This window comes from Eschrichtius robustus, chromosome 13 (genome assembly GCF_028021215.1).
Source record: "Eschrichtius robustus isolate mEscRob2 chromosome 13, mEscRob2.pri, whole genome shotgun sequence".
NCBI lineage: Eukaryota > Metazoa > Chordata > Mammalia > Artiodactyla > Eschrichtiidae > Eschrichtius > Eschrichtius robustus.
Genome location: NC_090836.1, coordinates 3,567,055 through 3,585,982, shown reverse-complemented (window position 1 = coordinate 3,585,982; position 18,928 = coordinate 3,567,055). Strand labels below are relative to the sequence as shown.

The window sequence follows — 18,928 nt, the reverse complement described above, 5'->3', positions numbered from 1 at the left end:
CCATCCCAGAGGCTCAAGCGCAGGACAAGAAACGGCCAAAGCAAAGGCTGTGAAGGCCAACGTCTTCGGAGAGGATAAACTTCCTGTCCGGAAAGGCCTTCACGCAGGTCTCCCTCACTGTGCCTTCAAACAGACGCACAGGAGGACAGTCGTCTGGCTAGAAAGGGCCGGTGATGCAGGCCCATCTGTCTCCTCCCTTGAGGCCCCCCAGGGCGGGCCCCGTGGATCTCTGTGACGGGGTGGGACATGCCATGAGCCGCGAGGACCCTCACCCACTTGTCCTCAAGTCCCTCCTCCCTGCCACCTGATTTTCAGCAGACTGGTTTCCCTCGTCCTGGCCTCGTGCCTGGCTGCACAGCCAGTCCTCCCGTAGGCGGTGCCCCAAATCCCAGGGCAGCAAGATTGAAAGCAGACACCCCCCCAAGCCCCAGGGGGAGGGGGGAAGACTTAAAATGGGAGCCCTGCATCCCAGCTGCAGCAGACTCCAGACTCCAGGAGGGATGGGGAGCGGATTCCTTGCCGCAGGTCTGTTGCGAAGGGCAGGGACAGTGGGAATCAGATGGCCTGGGTGTGAGCCGCTGCTCTCCTGGCACTAAAGACGTGGTCTTAGGCAAGTCTCTGACCTGCACTCCACCTTAGCTGCTGCCACTGTGAAACGGGGGGAAATGATAGCTACCTCACAGGACTCTCATGAAAGCTAAAGGAGATTTAAATTAAGATTTAATACGATTTAAATTAAATTAGTTGTGGACATATGTAAAGAGTCTGAAACTGTGGCCGATGATGACAATGACAAATATGAATCCTGGCATCTGAGTATCATGTGCAAAGCACAGCAGGCCAGTCAGAGGTCGGCGGCCACTCCCGGGACTCCAGATCATCTCTGCTGGGACTCACAGAGCCAGCACCTTCCTACTCACCACACCACCCCACCACCACGCAGCTGGGTTCTTGGAAGGTAAGAGATTTACAGATCACCCCGCAGGAGGAAGCCACAGGATAAAACACACATCAATTAAAACATTAAAAGACCCAGGTCTGTACGCAGCACCTCCGGAACCTGAATCAGCACCACCCACACCAGCGACCTGGGTAGCTCCTGCCCAGATCCAGCTCCGCAGGGGCCTCGACGCACAGGTGCTAGGAACAATGAAGCTACCAGCAAGACCCCTGGAGCCTGCAGGAGCAGAGATGAGGACCCCCAGCGAGCATCCTGGCAGAGGGTGCCCACCACCGGAGGGCCAGGGGCATTCCTGCAGCAGCCAGGATAGAGGAACAGACACAGGTGGGATTGGTCTGATTCCCACAGATTCCTTTCTGGCCGGCTGGAGGGAGGAGACAGGAAGCAGGAAGTTACAGGCCTCTCCTGCTTCCCTAGGCTCCCTCCCTACAATAAGGGTGGTCAAGAAAGAAATTAAGAATACTGCCGGCCACCATTCAGAAACAGTGGGGAGGAGGGAAATCTCTCCCGGCTTCCAAAGCCCCATTTAAGGAGCTTATCAATTCAAAGTCGAGAGCTGGGGCAGAGAGACAGCTAGGAAATGTCAACATCCCACTCTATCCTCCCTCCCCAAGCCAAAGGGCAAGAGAGACTCTGGCTTTAGACAGTTTATAACACGCAGACTTTCAGAGGTCCCAGCACACAGTGGACCCAGACCAGCACTGACCTGTTTTCCTTGAATTTCCTGCGAACACCTTGGCTGCTGACAGATCAGAGAAGATCCCAGGATATTCCTGCAGAAAAATAAATGAAACATTAGGTCATCACTTCGCTGTGAAGCCACTCCAGGGTGAAATCTGTCCAGCCATGGCCACTCTTTGGGCTGCAGTCTCCCATCGAGAACCCATTCATTCAACAGCTGGAGGAGCCCAGAAAGGGCAAACGGATTCCAGCTGCCGTGCCAGTCCACTCAGCTGCTGGTGGGTGCTAAAGCATGATGACAGAGACCAAGCCCTGGCTCGATGGGAAAGACAGCCATGATCGACTAGTGATGTCTGCTACGGGTCGTTCTAACAGTAAGAGCATCCATGCCAGGTATTTGCCATCCCTGGGGTAGACCCTTGGCATCCAGGGATTTAACATTTGTAATTTTGACCACTCACAAGTGAGACAAAGTTTCAAGATATTTAAAAGTGTGTAACTTTACTGAGATGTGAGTTTGATTCATACAAATCAAAGGAATAGACAACTGAGGCTGAGGTAAAGGAATAAACAAGTTTCTTGTTTCCATCTCTGCCACATCTAAAGTTACTGTTGAGGAGCAATAAAAACTTGGTGGGAAATGGCCATCAAGTGAGAGATAAAGTTGTAGCAGAAGTTGAAAGGGTAGTTAATTTGGGGTGTGAAGATATATACAGGAAACATTTGGCTTTCTGTGGAAACATGACTCCAGAGACAGCCAGGCCTGTGTACAAATACTGCCGTGGATGCAAACTTGGGATTCTAGAAGGTGCAAGATTCAGTTCTTTTTTTTTGCGAGGGGGGGGGGGGCAAATGGGCACTTCTTTAATTGCGATATAAGTGGAATATCACATATTAGTTTCAATATAAGGATTGGATATCTGTACGTATTGCAAAATGATCACCGCAACAAGTCTAGTTAACATCCATCACCACACAGTTACAAAATGTCTTTCTTGTGATGAGAACTTTTACCATCTGACTCTCTCAGCAACTTTTTTTTAAAAATATATTTATTTATTTATTTTTGGCTGCGTTGGGTCTTTGTTGCTGCGCACAGGCTTTCTCTAGTTGCGGCAAGCGGGGCCTACTCTTCATTGCAGCGCACTGGCTTCTCATTGCAGTGGCTGCTCTTGTTGCGGAGCACGGGCTCTAGGCACGCTGGCTTCAGTAGTTGTGGCTCGCGGGCTCTAGGGCGCAGGCTCAGTAGGTGTGGTGCACGGGCTTAGTTGCTCCGCGGCATGTGGGATCTTCCCGGACCAGGACTCGAACCCGTGTCCCCTGCATTGGCAGGCGGATTCCTAACCACTGCGCCACCAGGGAAGGCCTCAGCAACTTTCAATTTATAACACAATCTGATTGTTAACTCCAGTCACCACACTATACGTTACGTCCCCATGACAAGATGCGTTTCTTGAGGGCTTCCCTGGTGGTGCACTGGTTGAGAATCCACCTGCCAATGCAGGGGACACGGGTTCGAGCCCTGGTCTGGGAAGATCCCACATGCCGCGGAGCCACTAAGCCTGTGCTCCACACCTACTGAGCCTGCACTCTAGAGCCCGCGAGCCACAACTACTGAGCCCGCATGCCACAACTACTGAAGCCCGCGCACCTAGAGCCCGTGCTCCACAACAAGAGAAGCCCCCCGCTCGCCGCAACTAGAGAAAGCCCGCGCAGCAACAAAGACCCAACACAGCCTAAAATAAATAAATTAAATAAATAAATTAAAAAAATAAAATAAAATAAAATATAATTGTCAATTAAAAAAAAAAAAGATGCGTTTCTTGAGAACGTCCGGGTCCACGTTGAGCCTACTCTGTGCCCCTCGGCGATGAGTGAGGGGCTGAGGAGAACATAGGGGCAGAGAGAATCTATGCCCTGAGGGGCTTCCAATCTAGTTGGAGAAGCAATGATGCCCCCCTGAAAAGAGCAAAGGGCCCTGCATCCTCACAATCACCCAGCCCAGAATCCCCTCCAGTGCCCCTGCATCGTCTCCTCACCACCCCATCCTGTCAATCCACTGATGGTCTCAATCCTACTTCCAAAATGTCTCAGGTTTGTTCCTCACAGCTGCCCAGCCACTCTCCCCACCATGATTTCTTCTCTTCACAGACCCCATACTCGCCCTCCACAGGCCTAGCCCTGCTTCTGCGACCCCTACTCAAAAACCGGCAAGGTTCCCAGGCCCCCCAAGGTTAACCGCAGTCCCCCCAGCACCAGCAGGCAGCGCATGGGAGACACTTAATTTCAATGCATGGATGGAGGAAATTACTTGGCTGGACGTTTGAAGCCACCCGTAATATGGTCACTGTCTACCTGTCCAGCCTTTTGTCTCTCTGGTTCCTCCCACACAACCCACTCACTGGCCCGACTGAGCTATTCCAAACCCCAGCACTTTCTCAATGCCATTCCTCAGGCTGACCTTTCTTCCCTTCTGTAGAAATGCAAGCCACACTTCAAAGTTCGCATCAAACACCACCTGCTGCACGAGGTGGTCCTCTAGCATCAGGGTGATTTATCCCCCTGTTTGAAACCACATTCTACTCTCATAAGCTATTCACCTTATATTTTGAATTGTCTTTTTTTTTTTTTTGGCCACACCACATGGCATGCGGGATCTTAGTTCCCTGACCAGGAATCGAACCCGTGCGCCTTGCAGTGGAAGCGCAGATTCTTAACCAGTGGACCATCAGGGAAGTTCCTGAATTGTCATTTTTTGAAGCCCTTTCTTAACCCTTTACTGTGTTTTATGCCCCATGAAGACAAGGACATTTACCATTTTCATTTTTGCATCACCAGAACTCAGCACAGACTCTTGTACTAAGATATACATACGAAAGGATCACCCCAGGCAGTGTAGAAAAGCCAGGAGAGATGAAGACATAAAATGCCAAAGGGGTTTCAAGGAAAAGGTGGTTCTTTGGGGATGGGTGGCCAGGGAAGGCTCCATGAAGGAGCTCAGACATGAGTACGATCTTCAAAAGAGGGGAAGGAGGGAGTGGGGAGGAGCATTCCAGGAAGGTGGAACAGTATGAACTAAGGGACAAAGAAGGAATGAGCGAAGCATGCTCGGAGATGAGTCTGACTGGCACCGGGGGTCCCTGGGGGAAGGGGAGTGGGAGGTAAGGCTAGACAGGCCGGCCGGGATGGGTAGGGAGGATGTGGAGTGCCAGGCTAAGGCACCTGGATGAGATCCATTCCCTCAGTCCGTGGGATGCCCACCACAGCAGGCCTGGGCCTTAATGGTAGAAGAAGTCCTATCCTCTCTTGTTAGTCTAGCCTCCTCAGCTAGGTTATAAATAACAGGCACCGTTTACTGAACACCTGCTGTGTCTGAGGCCCTAAGCTAAGTGCTTCACATACATTATCTCACTGCTCCTTCCAACAGCCTTGAGAGCTCAGTATTGTTATCCTTGTTTTGCAAGCAGGAAGCGAAAGCTCAAAGAGGTGAAGGCCCTTGCCCAGGCCTCAGCTGCTCACTCTTTTTTTTTTTTTTCCTTAAGTAATAAAAACTTTAATTAGCATTTATTATCTTCTAAAATCCATGGTTAGTTTCTTACATATACTAACCAATTTAATCCTTATCTCTCTATAAAGTATGTACCACAATATGTACATTTTACAGTTTGGGAAACTGAGATGTAGAGAAGTTAAGTAACTTAACCAAAGCCATCGTCTAATAAATGGTGAGATCAGAATCTAAAGGAAAGCATCCTGCTGTTTGCAACTCATGACCACTGCCTAGTCTCACCTGCTCACTCTTTTAGTGAACAATAAGGCCGGTGCTAGAGGGCCGGTGCTGGAGTTACTTTCACAGAGATGAAGACTGGCACTCTGGTCAGCTACCCAGACTCGCCTTATTCACTCCTCAAGGGCAACATTAATTAAGGACATAGTAGGAGCTTAATAAAGCACACTAAGTAGAATGGAGGTTGCCAGGGGCTGGGGGGAGGGGGAAATGGGGAGTTGTTTAATGGGTGTACAGTTTCAGTTTTGCAGATGAAAATATTCTGGAGATCTGTTGCAGAACAATGTGAATATACTTCATGCAACTGGACTGTACATTTACAAATGGTTACGATGGTCATTTGTGTCATGTGTTTCTTTGCCACAATTAAAAATGACAAATAGGAATTCCCTGGTGGCACAGTGGTTAAGAATCCACCTGCCAATGCAGGGGACACGGGTTCGAGCCCTGGTCCGAGAAGATCCCATATGCCGCAGAGCAACTAAGCCCGTGTGCCACACCTACTGAGCCTGCGCTCTAGAGCCCACGAGCCACAACTACTGAGCCCGCGTGCCCCAACTACTGAAACCTGTGCGCCTAGAGCCCACGCTCCGCAACAAGAGAAGCCACCGCAGTGAGAAGCCCGCGCGCCACAACGAATAGTAGCCCCCACTCGCCGCAACTAGAGAAAGCCCACGCACAGCAACAGAGACCTAATGCAGCCAAAAATAAATAAATAGATAAATTTATTTTTAAAAAATAACAAATAAATAAAGCACACTTACTAACTGACTGATTGGCTGCTGATAGCATTGTACACTGTTAAGATATCCAATGCTGAAAGAGATTCTAGAAATATTTTAACCCAATAACCCTCCAAAACAGAGAGCTGGTGAGGGGAGGTAACTTGCCGAGGGTTAGGTGATGTTAGGACTAAGGTCGGAGCCTAGGTCTCCCAGGCTCAACAGTAAAGAATGGCAGAAGCAGCTGGGAGTAGTAGAAAACACAGCATAAGAGGTCAGAAGCCATGGGTTCAAGTTCTGCTTCTTCCACTTATGAGTTCTGTGACCTCAGAGAAGTCGTTTAGTCTCTCTTAGCCTCATTCTCCTAAACTACACGAAGAGAATTAAAAATAACATATGCTTTACAACATTATGTGCGAATCAAAGAAAATTATATACAGCTAATGTACAGAGAAAGCACTTGGCCAACTACAAATTACTTTATTTATTTATTCTTTTTGGCCGCACAGCACAGCTTGTGGGACCTTAGTTTCCCCCTCCAGGGATCCAACCCGCGCCCTCAGCAATGAAAGCGTGGAGTCATAACCACTGGGCCACCAGGGAATCCCCTACAAATTACTTTATAAACACTAGTTACTGTTATTCATATTAACTATCTGTTTATAGATTGAAAGATTAAAATCTGATTAAGTCAGACCAAAAAAACTCCCTCTCCATTCTGGTCCACTCTCAGCTGTTCCCGGCCTTGCACACATCAAGTCTTCAATGAGTGAGTGTAGAACTGAATTACCCTTCAAGTTTTATCCACCTCAACCCTCTTCCCTCCCTCACCCCACAACCCACAGCTCAGCTGCAACAGCCCTGCCAGGGCCAGGCGGAGGGTAGGAAGCCAGTGTGAACCTCTGCCTCCCTGGCTGCATTCCTTAGCTAAATATAAATGATTTGTCCAGTCCATCGTTTGAAATTGTCCATAATACCTCTCCTCCCCTTCCCATTACTTAGGGTGACAAGCTGACTGCACATCTTTATAGCAGAACATACATACAAAACGTTCTCTATGGCTATTTTCAGTAAAGAGAGGGAAGCTGGCTGGTATACAGGGATCAGAGCATGAGTCTTCAGTTTTCTCCACTAGTCCAGGAAAGCTTCCTGGAGGAGGACACCTGAGTCACCCCAGGGAAGGGGACAGCTAGCTGCCTGTCAGAAGGGCATCCTCACATAATGAGTTTGGTTCTCTGAACCAAAGAAAGATGAACTGCTGCGGTCTTATCCTTATTTGGGGGATGGGGAGGAAAGTTCTACCCAACCCAGGGGATCCCATACTACCCCAGTGCTTCAAACCTCCCCAGACACTACAGGTATTTGGGAAAGAGGTTGAGAAGGGACCAGTATCTTTTTCAAAAACAGGCCATCCAAGACTCCAGTTCTGAAATACACGAGTACAAATATTGCTCTCAGTAAGGAGCCAGTTTCTTGTTTGGACTTTTTTTTTTTTTTTTTTAACCACAACAAAGTTTTTTAAAGTCCCAAACTTGGATGCACAGATGGACTACATCTCGGACCTCGGGGCGTGCCAAAGCCCTGTCACTCTGAGTACCGATCTGCCAGCGGTGGCGCAAGGAGTGGTCGGGGTGCCGGGGGGCTGCAGTTAGTATCCCAGCCCTGACCGAGCCCCCGGCCCTCCCTGGGGGCGCTGTATGGACCTCCCCCAGCCGGTCCACTAGGTCACAAAGTGAGAAAACCTTGACAGCTCCGGGGCTCCCCCTTTCTGCTGCATCCTACAGACCCCCATCCCTTCGCCTGGGATTCCGCCGTCCACTCCCGCAGCCGCATTTCCAAAAGGTCTTCCTCGGAACCTCTCCCCTTGCAGACCCCTCTTCGCCCCGCTACCGGGCGCCGCGCACACCGTCCCCTTCGGGCCTCCCGCCCCCTCACAGGGCGCTGACCCCACCCCTCCCTCAGCTCGCCCACTGCCGCCCCCTCGACACCCCTCCCAGGGGCGCCCCGGGCCGCTCGCCCCTCCGGGAACCGGGTCGGGGGCTTGCGGGCCCGCACCCAGCCGGCTGGGGCCCGTAACCCCGTATGCTCCCGAGCCTCCGGCTCGCGGCCCGCCGCCCCACCCGCCCAACCCGCCCGGGCCGCACTCACCGAGCTCCCAGGAATGCGGGGTCCGGCTCTCTCGCGCTCGCGCGCCGCCGCCGCCACAGCAGCAGCCAGCGGAAACAGGGGGCGGGGCCTGCCCTGGACCGCGAGGCCGCGGGGCGGGGCGGGGCCGTGGGGGCGGGGCCGGCCGAGGGGGCGGGGCCGGCCCGGGAACTGGGAGGCCGTGGGGGCCCGGTCCGCCGCGCGAGAGGTGGGGGCGGGGACTAAAGCCGGGAGCTGGCGTGGGCACTGCGGGCGGGACAGCGGGTGGGGAAGGGGTGTGCGAGGCTGAGGGCGGGGACTGGGGCCGGGGGCCTCCAGCACCCCCTGGCCGGCTCCCCGGCGTTGGAGCTGGAGGGACCCACGGGCAGGCCAGGGCCGTGCTGGGCGCGGGCGTCCTGGGCCAGATGTGGCTGCCCTCCGGGAGCCTTCCTCCCTCCCCGCCGCCTGGATTCTCGGATCGGCCGCTCCTCCGGGGCGCTGGTACGACCCCTGCCCCTGCCCCAGGGGCTAGAGCCGCAGCAGGACCAGAGTGTCTGGGGAGGATCAGGGCCTGGGAGTTCGCGCTCCTGCGCTTGGCGACCAGACACCGGCCCAAAGCCGTCCGGTCCCGGCCAGGGTCGCAGCCTTGCCTCTGTGGCCTCCCGCCTGCCCGCACACCTAGGCAGTCCTTCCCTGGCTGTGTATTAGGGACCGCCTGCCCGGAGAGGCTGTTGGAGGACCCGCTGTCCACCTCCCCAGGAGTAACGGCCTCCAAGTGCTGGTAAAGGGCACCGTGCGTCCGGAGGACGTGAACTGCAGTGGGACAAACTCAGGTTACGCGTCTCCCGCCCAGGGCTTCCTGTAGGCCTTCCTCTCTGGGCCTGGACTCTCTTCCGAAGTGACCAGAGAGCAGTCACCTCTCCTGCTTCATTACTGTCGTGGAAATGTGTTCTGTGCTTCCCACCTGCACCATCCTGCACTAAGTATGATTTGAGACAAAGTTTTTTAACCTGACTAATCACCAGGGTCCCCTTGGCCTTTCCTAGTTGGATGGCAGTTTCTGCTCATCTCTTGGGCCCCCTCTTCTCATACACGCACAATCTTGTTTTTGTCTATTAGACTTAACCCAATAATCCACCCCCTCTGACTCCCCTTTCTTTCCTTCCAACCCTTGTTCAGTGCCCCCCATAAAGTCTTCCCAGGCTGACCCCCTCCACCCCCAAGCCCCAATCTCTCCAGTCACTGTGGCAGCCCTTACCACATGCAACTAACCCTGCCCAGCTTCCAGAAGAGGAAAGTGAGACCCAGAGAGGGAAAGGGATTTGCCTGTGATGTCCGCTGTGGGAGTCATCTTACTGTAAAAACACTGGGAGGCAGCCTCATGTGGTAGGACAGGGCTTTGGAGCCAGCCAGACCTGGGATTGAACCCTGACTCTGCCTCTTATGGGCTGTGACCTCTCTAGGCCTCAGTTTCCTCACCTGTGAAATAGGGTTTCATATTACCAATCCCACAGGGTTGATGGGATGGCCAAGATGACTGAGGCAAAAGCACAACATTTGATGCATGGTGGGTGCAAACATTAGCCTCTCCCTGCCCTTTAATGGGAGATAAGCAAACCTGAAATAATAGGACAATGGAGCCTTAGGGTTGGAAGAAACCTTAGAAGAATCCCCTCAATAGAGTCACAGGTGTAGAAAACAAACTTATGGTTACCAGGGGAAAAGGTGGGGGGAGAGGGATAAATTGGGAGATTGGGATTGACATATACACACTACTATATACAAAATAGATAATCAACAAGGACCTACCGTATAGCACAGGGAACTCTACTCAATACTCTGTAATGACCTATATGGGAATAGAATCTTAAAAAGAGTGGATATATGTAAATGTGTAACTGAATCACTTTGCTGTACACCTGAAACTAACACAACACTGTAAATCAACTATATTTCAAGAAAATTTTTTAAAAAAGAAGAATCCCCTCAGCAATAACCCAGAAAGTGACCACACAGCTCACCCTCCTTCGACCTCTTCGACCCCTCTTCATGCCTCTGAAGGGGTTTACAGCTGGGAGAAAAGCCATAGAGGATAAGGAAGTATTCAACATAGAGGAGGGCAAGGTGCCTTGAGGTCTGTGGGGCAGACACACTCCCACCGTGTCCACCGAGGACAAACTCAAACAAATGACCTGACAAGGAGGCAGGACACTCTTAGGGCAGAAAGACACCTGTGGGAGTTAAGACACCCCCCTAAGCACAATGTCACAGTTTACTGTACTGGGCTCCTTAGGAGTTTCTGTCCTGGGGATTCTGAAAATGCTGAGGAAAAACCCCCATAGATGGTGTGTCCATGTCCAGGATCTTGGGGTACATCCCATGTACTTCTCTTGTCCTGGCACCGTTATTAATGGCCCCCCTTTCACTCTCAAAATATCTTGGTTTGGACAATAAATTACATGTCACACTAACTCTGGACAAGGGCAGCACTCCAAAGAGCTTCTTCCAGCCCTGGACGTCAGCAATTCTGCTGGAATTTCTGGATCCCCAGAGGCTTCAAGAGATAGTGTGTTAGTTTATATCCCCTTGAAATCGCCAAATCAAATCAAAAATGATAATAAGCAAAAATTCAAGCTAAGGGACAGGCAGGACCTGCTGAATTGCGACACCTAGTGGGGAGACTTCACCCTGCTGGTGGCTGGGTTTGGGGGACACTCCATGTTTGGCCGTTGGTCTCTTCAAGTCAGCAGGTAAAGCAAAGAACAACAGCTAACATTCACCAAGTGCTGTGTGCCAGGCACGGTTCTAAGTCCTTCACGTGTTCTGATTCGTTGAATCCTCATAACAGCTCCATGATGTAGGGGCTGCCTTCATCCTTCCACTTTACAGAGGGGGAAAGTGAGGCTCAGAAGGGTTAGGTAATGTCCTCCAGGTCATTTAGCTGGGAAATGGGCACAGGACTGTCTCCTCATCCAGTTTCCATCAGCTAGATGCTACTTCAGAGGTATCTCCCATCTAAGATGACTTCAACCACCCCTCTGACATAGAGATGATACAAAGGGACAGTAAGAGGCAGAGTGTAGGGAATTCCCTGGCGGTCAGTGGTTAAGACTTCGCCTTCCAATGCAGGGGGTGCAGGTTCGATCCCTGGTCAGGGAACTAAGGTCCCACATGCCTCGAGGCCAAAAAACCAAAACATAAAACAGAAGCAACATAGTAAAAAAATCAATAAAGACTTAAAAAAAAAAAAAAAAAAACAGGCAGAGTGTACCAGGAGGTCTATTTCCACATCTACCAGGAAAGAGTGGTAGTTTCTGCATCTACCAGGGATTAAAATCAGGACATTAAACCAGACAACAAGAAAATGTATAAACCATCCATTAAATGCACAGTGGAGCTGCTCATTTAAAGAAACACTTTCCAGCATGAAAAATGAAACAGCTCCTTCCCTCCCCATCCCCTTCAACATTTGCTCATGAAATGTGAAGAATGGTTACTGGTCACTGCAGCCTGCCAGCTGCCCCCAGGGGACCCAAACCCAAACCTCCCAAAGCTCTTACAGTGAAGAAGGCAGAAGTGACCAACGACTTTCTTCTGCTTCCTTTTCACGCTCTCTTGTAAAGAATGCAGATCATCCCCAGGGCACTTCCTTCCTTCAACTTCTTTCTCTTCCAAAGCTAAAGTGAGGCAGGGGTGGCAGGACTGAGGGAGCCTTAGACCACAGGCGTCTTGTACAAGCCTTTGTTAGAAGGTTGCCAGGTGATATTTGGGACATGCTTATTCTAAAGAAAATATTCATCACTTATCTGAAATTTCGTTGTTTATCTGAGTGTCCTGTATTTTTAACTGCTGAATCTGGCAACTCTACTTTGTTATTGATTGTCACTGAAGCAGTTAGAAAACATAGACAGTCAGAGGTCTGCGAACTTCTTCTGTAAAGGGCCAGATACTAAATATTTTAGGCTTTGCAGGCCATACGGTCTCTGCTGCAAGTACCCAACTCTTCCACTGTAGTACGAAACTCAGCCGTAGACAACACGGAGTGAGCGAGCATGACTGTGTCCCACTAAAGCTTTATTTACAAAAACAGGCATCAGGCCATAGTTTGCCAACCCTTGGACCAAATTAGGGCCTTCAGACTCCGGGCTATCTTCAGATGTGTTGTAGGGGCGAGAGTGGCTTGGATCCGAGTTCTCAGGTATGAAAAACTGAAAGAGACTGACCAAAATCACTAGCGTAAAATATACACATAATTCGGAGTGGGTATGCACACAGGCGTGTGTGACCCAAGGTGGGTCGATGCCTGCAGAAAGCATGCACTTCTAGAGCAGGGTTGGTCTGGAGCTGCCTAGGTTCTACAAAGTCTCGGTCAGCCCCTGTGTGAAGAAGTGCAGCTTCTCTGCTGGAATTCCTGGTGGTCAGCATGTACTCTGTAAAGACGGAAAGGCACAGGCAACACTGTGAAATCAGACAGAAGGTACAGAGGCCAAGAAAAGCAGATCACCCCTGCAGAAGGCCTTCAGGTGAGCTAAAGCTGTTGGCATTTGTCCACCTGATGTGGCGTACTGAGAAGCACATGGTAACTGTCCGCCAGTGTGTGTGTGTGTGTGTGTGTGTGTGCACGCGCCACATGGACACCAGCTATCTGAACAGTGTGCAGAGCGCCTGAGGAATTTGCTGGTTTGTTGGAATCAATAAATGTAACACTAATAACCATACATTTGTATGGCCACATTTGTTTCAACTTTCTTAATGATCTTCGAATAGTTCTGTATGCTTTCCAAGGACAGTTCCACGATTTAAAACCACACTTTAAATTCTGCCCTGCAGACCACAATCACATGTGAAAGGACTGTCCAGTTAAAAGCATTAAACCCAAACGTGAATTGGCCACAGCACAGGAAATGTAATGTGTCTGGGACAAGGGAGTTGTGCAGGGTTAGGGCAAAGCATCACATAGGCAGCAGACTATGCTGGGTCACGCGAAGGATTTTGACGTGCACGTATGTCCGAAGATAAGTAAGTCATCAGTGAAGCCTTTCAGACAGGATCAGATTTGCATTTTGAGACTTTCCCTCTGGCTGGAGGGGAGCAGGAGGCTTTAGCAGTGGTCTAGGCACGAGGTGAAGTTAGCTTGGTCTAGTTGGTGGTGGTAACAAAGGAGGGATGTGGATAGACTTGAGAGAGACCTTGAGAGAGGCAGAAAGCGACATGCACGGAGTGGATCTGAAGGACTGGGGGCAGGGAGGGGGAAGCTGTTGAGAATGACGGTCAGGTTTCTGGCCAGCCTCACAGGACGGTTGGTGGAGCCATCACGGACATAGGCAAGAAGGGAAGAGGACTAGACTGAGGGGGTAGACGGTGAGTTCAAGGAAGATGAGGGTTAATAAGTACCCATCAGGGATTTCCCTGGCAATCCAGTGGTTAGTACTTGGCACTTTCACTGCCACGGCCCAGGTTTGATCCCTAGTCGGGGAACTAAGATCTCACACACTGTGTGATGCAGCCAAAAAAAACCAAAAAATACCCATCAGCTATAGTGAGTTTAAGGTCCCTGGGGGTCTTGGCAAAAGCCATTTCTTTGCAATGACGAGGCAGAAGCTGTGCTGGAGAGAGTTGAGAGTGGGATGGAGGCTGAGAGAGGGAGATAGTGAGACAATTCTTCCCAAAATAGGCTTCTTCCCACAGGGAAGAGACACAGGGCAGGTGGCTGAAGGAGGTTGTAGAGCATGGGAGGGTTTGGGGAATTTAATGGGAGAATTGAGCCTCTGTAAAACCTTGCGGGAAGAGTCCTACTTCTGGTGTAAAAGAATCAGGTCCTAATAGAGCAAACCTCCCACAAGTAATATCTATCTACTCTGGACAACATACAAAAAAACAAAGCCAAAAAAAAAAAAAAAAACCCAACAAACAAAACCCAAACAACGCCCACCACCCCCAAACCCAACTACCTGAGAGCTCTGGAAAGGGAACCCAAGCAGGGAGATTTTGGAGGGGATTCAAAACGTGGATGAAGCAACTGGCATGAGGTGATTTCTCAGTAAAAAAAATTTTTTTCCCTGTGTTGGCCACAGTCACTCTGCAGCATAAGACGGATAAAGTTGCAACAGAAAACCCACTGTCTTTCTGGCAGGAAGAACCAGAGGATGGAGCCCAGAGCAATTAAGGTTGCTGAAGAGTGAGGCGTGAGTCCTGGGAAGGAGAGAGCCAGAGAAGAGGAACCCAGAATTCTCTGTATAACAAACTTTGCCCAAGTCTCCGACTCATGCCTGAACCACATCTGAGCAGGAAAAATGAAAGGAATCCTGGCAAAGATAAGAGAACCAAACTGAGACTTGAGCAGTTGCCTGCTACAAGGAAGACAATGTTTGTAGTTTGACTATACCCAAGTTAATTACCTGTCAAAGGAAAATATCAATGCTTTTCTAAGGGATAAAATAGAATCCAGGGCCTCCTCAAAATAACCTTCAAAATATTCAGGATATAACCCAAAATTCTCGGCGTACAAAGAACCAGGGAAATGTGACCCATTCTCAAGGGAAAAACAAACAGAGGCCAATCCCAAGATAACTCAGATGCTGGAATTATTAGACAAGGATTTTAAAGTAGCTATTATAACTGTGTTCAAGGGTATAAAGAAAAATGCATTTATAATAAAAGAACAGATAGGAAACCACAGCAGAAAACCAAAGTAGAAAATATAAAAGGGAACCAAATGGAAATTTTAGAACTAAATACCTGGAATAAAAATAATTCACTGCGTGGGCTTAATAGCTAAATGAAGATCCAGGGGAAAGAGAACATGAACTTGAAGATAGATCAATAGGAAGTAATGAATCTGAAAGAAAGGAAAAAAAATCAGAAAGGAAAAAGATGGTAGAGTGACAGGAATCTGTGGGATAATATCAAAATGTCTAATATATGGGTAATTGGAGTCCCAGAAGGAGAAGAAAGGGAAAATGGGGCAGAATATACGTATACATATATATTTAAAAGCTTACGGGGGGGATCCAGTTGAGACAAAGAGGTTGAATATATGGGAAAGATAAGAGACCACAACTAGTAGACGTTCCCATAGAAGGAGGGAAGGAATTATAGAAGTGAAGTATAGAAACTTGGTCTCTTCATTAGAAGCAAGTCACAGGTGCGTGAGCTCAAGGGGAGGCGTGAACACCAGGAGTCAGGGATTGGGGGACACCTTGGGGTCTGTCCTCCCAGAAGGGAAGGGGATTCGGGGCGTTGGCTGGGCACTGCGGTGCAGTGTGCTGGATGGAGGTGGCAGCTGGGTGAAGGCAAAGTGGCGTGCACTGGAGGGCAAGGGTCTGGCTGGGGATGGATGGGATATTGGGGAGAGGGGCTTAGACTTTGATGGAAATTGGGTTCTCTGCCTTCTTCCATCATACGGACTATGAAGAAGAAATCTGCTTACCTACAAAAATATGTTGTGTCAAATAGGTTAACTTTGTTAAGTATGTATTGATTTTATTTCCTCCCAAAGGCTGACCTCCTTAAAAAGCAGATGGCTGAGGTGCACACACTGAGACAACCTGAGAGAGGAGTCTTGAAGATAACAGGGAGAAAGAAAATGACAGCCCATCTCCAGCATAAAAGGCCGAGGAGAGCCAGAAGGCAAAGGAGAAAGGACAGCATCCAAGCTGATGCTTTGAAATTGGAACCCAGCCTAGTGAATTCCATAAGGTAGCAAGAGATGAAATTGTGTGACTGTCAATAAAATGCCCAGAGGATGGCGGTTGATAAGACAGGAGGATCGTAAAAGTGAAGGGGGGCGCACCTGCAGCCCTAGCCAGGACGTCCAGGATCCAAGCTGATGTACATCCACGTGTGACATTAAAAAATTCATTATATTATAATTAAAATATGTATAGCATGACATTAAAGAAGAAGCAGCAGCTGGTCGCTAAAAGCTGGTAATTTAAAGGGGGGAAATCAAATGAGAAGCTCTTACATCTAAAGTATATTTTCTAAAGGACAGAGCAAGGTTGGAGGTTACTGGACACATCCATGTGAACTCACTTTCCGGCTCTCTCACTGGAGCGGACTAGGAGTGGAGAGTCCTCCCTCTGTTCCCACGTGGATAACGTGATCTGCGCCACGAGTGCCCAGATATTGGTCACTTATAACATTCACCGCTTAAAGAAACCAGGGCTCCCCGGAGAGCAGCAGATTCCACGCCTCGGGGCAGGAAAGTCAAAGCACGCCTAAGTCTGCTAGATGAGGCCAGAGCACAGCATTTCAAAGGACACGTGAGGTAGTGTGAAAAGGAAAAGGGACACAGCAAAACAAGGCAAAGCTGGCGACCTGAGTATCAGAAAGGAATCAAAACTTACAAAAAGCCCGAGTCCCTAATGATACTGAATACAGATTGCACTAAAAAAAGGTGTACGTGAGTTCCCAAAAATGTCAACTATTCCAGCAATGTGCACACCATAGCCGAGTGCTGGTTAATAATTAAGCTGTGAATTTCTTGTGCTTTTCTCCAGGCAGTGAGACACTCAGGGGTGAAGGAGGCACTGGGGTGTCTTTTTTTTTTTTTTTAAGATGAGGGTTTTAGGAATTTTGTTATCGTGGCAGGCAAAATTTGACTGCAAGAAGCCACTCCCACAGATAATTGCCAGGCTGGGTGACATCCAGACCCCTCTCCCAGCCTCACCAGTCTCCAGGTGGGCGAGTCTCCCTATCTGTAACAGTATGGCAGCTCCAAATACGGAGCTTATAACCACAAAGTGTAAAGTGTATCCAAATCCTAAACCTTCACTGTAGTCATCTCAGCACACCTGTGAGGCTGATTCTGCTTGTTTTGTTTAGATAGAGGCTTGAAAATAAATATAAATATGACACAAATATGTATTAAAACTTTTGTGATAGGTTTAAGGATGTAACAGTTAATTATTGTAACCATTAGGGTAATTTAATTTATATTTTATCTGGGTTTGGAGAGTAAGTTTAAAAATATAATTTATTTTTTGTTGCTGTTGGTTGGCTGCACCGTGCAGCTTGCGGGATCTTAGTTCCCCAGCCAGGGGCTGAACCCACGGCCTCGGCAGTGAAAGCATGGAGTCTTAACCACTGGAGCACTAGGGAATTCCCTAAAAATATAATTGAAAATTTAAATTCTTTTAAAAAATTCACATAACATGAAATTAACCATGAACCATTTTAAAGTGAACAATTTTTACCTGCTGTTTACAGTGTTGGAAAAGTATAAAAGTATGTGATATATTCGACTTGTGATGCTAGTTTAATACTAAGGTGGATTAAGTGTGAAGGTTAAACACCTAAATAAATCCGATTAGATCTGTAAGTTGAGACTTATTACGTTTCGTGAATAGTGTTTAAGTTCTTAGTGTTAAATGCTTAGTGTCTAAGATTTTGTTAGATTTATAAGTCTGCCTTGTTAGATATTTGAAGCGCTTAATTATAGTTTAAATAGTCTAAGCTAATTTAATTAATCCAGTTTGTGAGAGTAAATGTTTAGAGAATTTGTGAGGTAACTGAACATTAATGAAAGAAAAAGAGATTTAACAAAAAAATTACTAGCTTTCTGAACCAAATAGCAAGATTTACAAGTTGAACTTAACAAAATCAGGCTTTAAATTTTACAACTTTAATCAATTAAAAAAACTTAAAATACACAAATAACATGAAGTATTCTTTTCCATGCATAAAAGTTCCCCTCAGACATTAAAAACTCAACTGATAGTGACTTAGTAGTTTATAAACTAATACAAAGGTATAGAATGATATTTATTTGTTGAAATTTTGACAGTTGAAAATATTACGTCAAATGAAAAGGAAGCACCTTTTTTGAAGTTAATGTTTATGTTCTATTTTTATTGATATTATTTTATTTATAGTAACTAAATCAAACAATGATGAGTTTGTTGCTCAAATGCATCCCTTTGCCAGGGGAGGAAGCCCATCACCTGCTCCACCTCCAAGCAGGAGGGATGATCACAGATTGGTACCAGGTTGGGGGCGCAGCTTTTCTCTGCACCTGGTCAAAAAACCTAGCCTGTTGCTTCTCACACTTTGCTGTGCATAGGAATCACCTGCAGATTTTGATTCCAGTAGGACGGGTGAGTGGGGTGAGAGTCTGTGGGTTCCGGGGATGCACAGGAACCACACTTTGAGCCAGAAGGGCATGCTTTCTCCATGTGAGCACACGTGGATATGGCTCTTTTCCGGGGTCCCAGTTACCAAAGGCCAACGCTGCTCCCGCAGCCGGATCGGCCACGTCTCTCTCTCTGTGGATGGGACAAGCGGTCTTGCTGTCATACGGTAGCGGGAGCGGGGAGCCACTGTCTCCTCTAAGGAGACCTGGAGGCAAATGCCCTCCGTTGCCCTTGACTCTTGCACTCCCCGATTCACAGAGATCATACCCCAGACTGTCTGGGTACGGCTGTGGTGGGAGAGGGGATAAACCGAACAGGAGGCCTGGCGCAGTTTTGTTTATTTGTCGTGTGATTCCCCCACTAGCGTGTAAGCTCTCCCAGGACCTGGACTTTGATTCTATTCACTGCTGCATCCCCAGGAGCCAGAACCGTGCCAGACACATCCTAGGTGCTCAGAAATTACTTATGGGATAAATGAGGCCTGTTTGGGTTGTAGGCGTTCAGGCCAACCCTTCGAGAA

The 18,928-nt window shown here is 48.6% G+C and overlaps 1 protein-coding gene across 4 annotated transcripts in view; it reads right to left on the bottom strand.

Moving 5' to 3' along the window:
• Window positions 1-18,928, bottom strand: part of TSPAN9 (tetraspanin 9) — a 272,676-nt gene that overhangs the window by 173,260 nt on the left and 80,488 nt on the right. For 3 of the 4 annotated variants that reach the window (XM_068562153.1, XM_068562155.1, XM_068562154.1), the window contains one exon: window positions 1,668-1,734. In XM_068562153.1, coding sequence (XP_068418254.1) covers window positions 1,668-1,734 — 67 coding nt within the window. Of the gene's footprint in view, window positions 1-1,667; window positions 1,735-8,299; window positions 8,374-18,928 lie in introns of those variants that run through there. The other variant, XM_068562158.1, reaches the window with a different exon arrangement.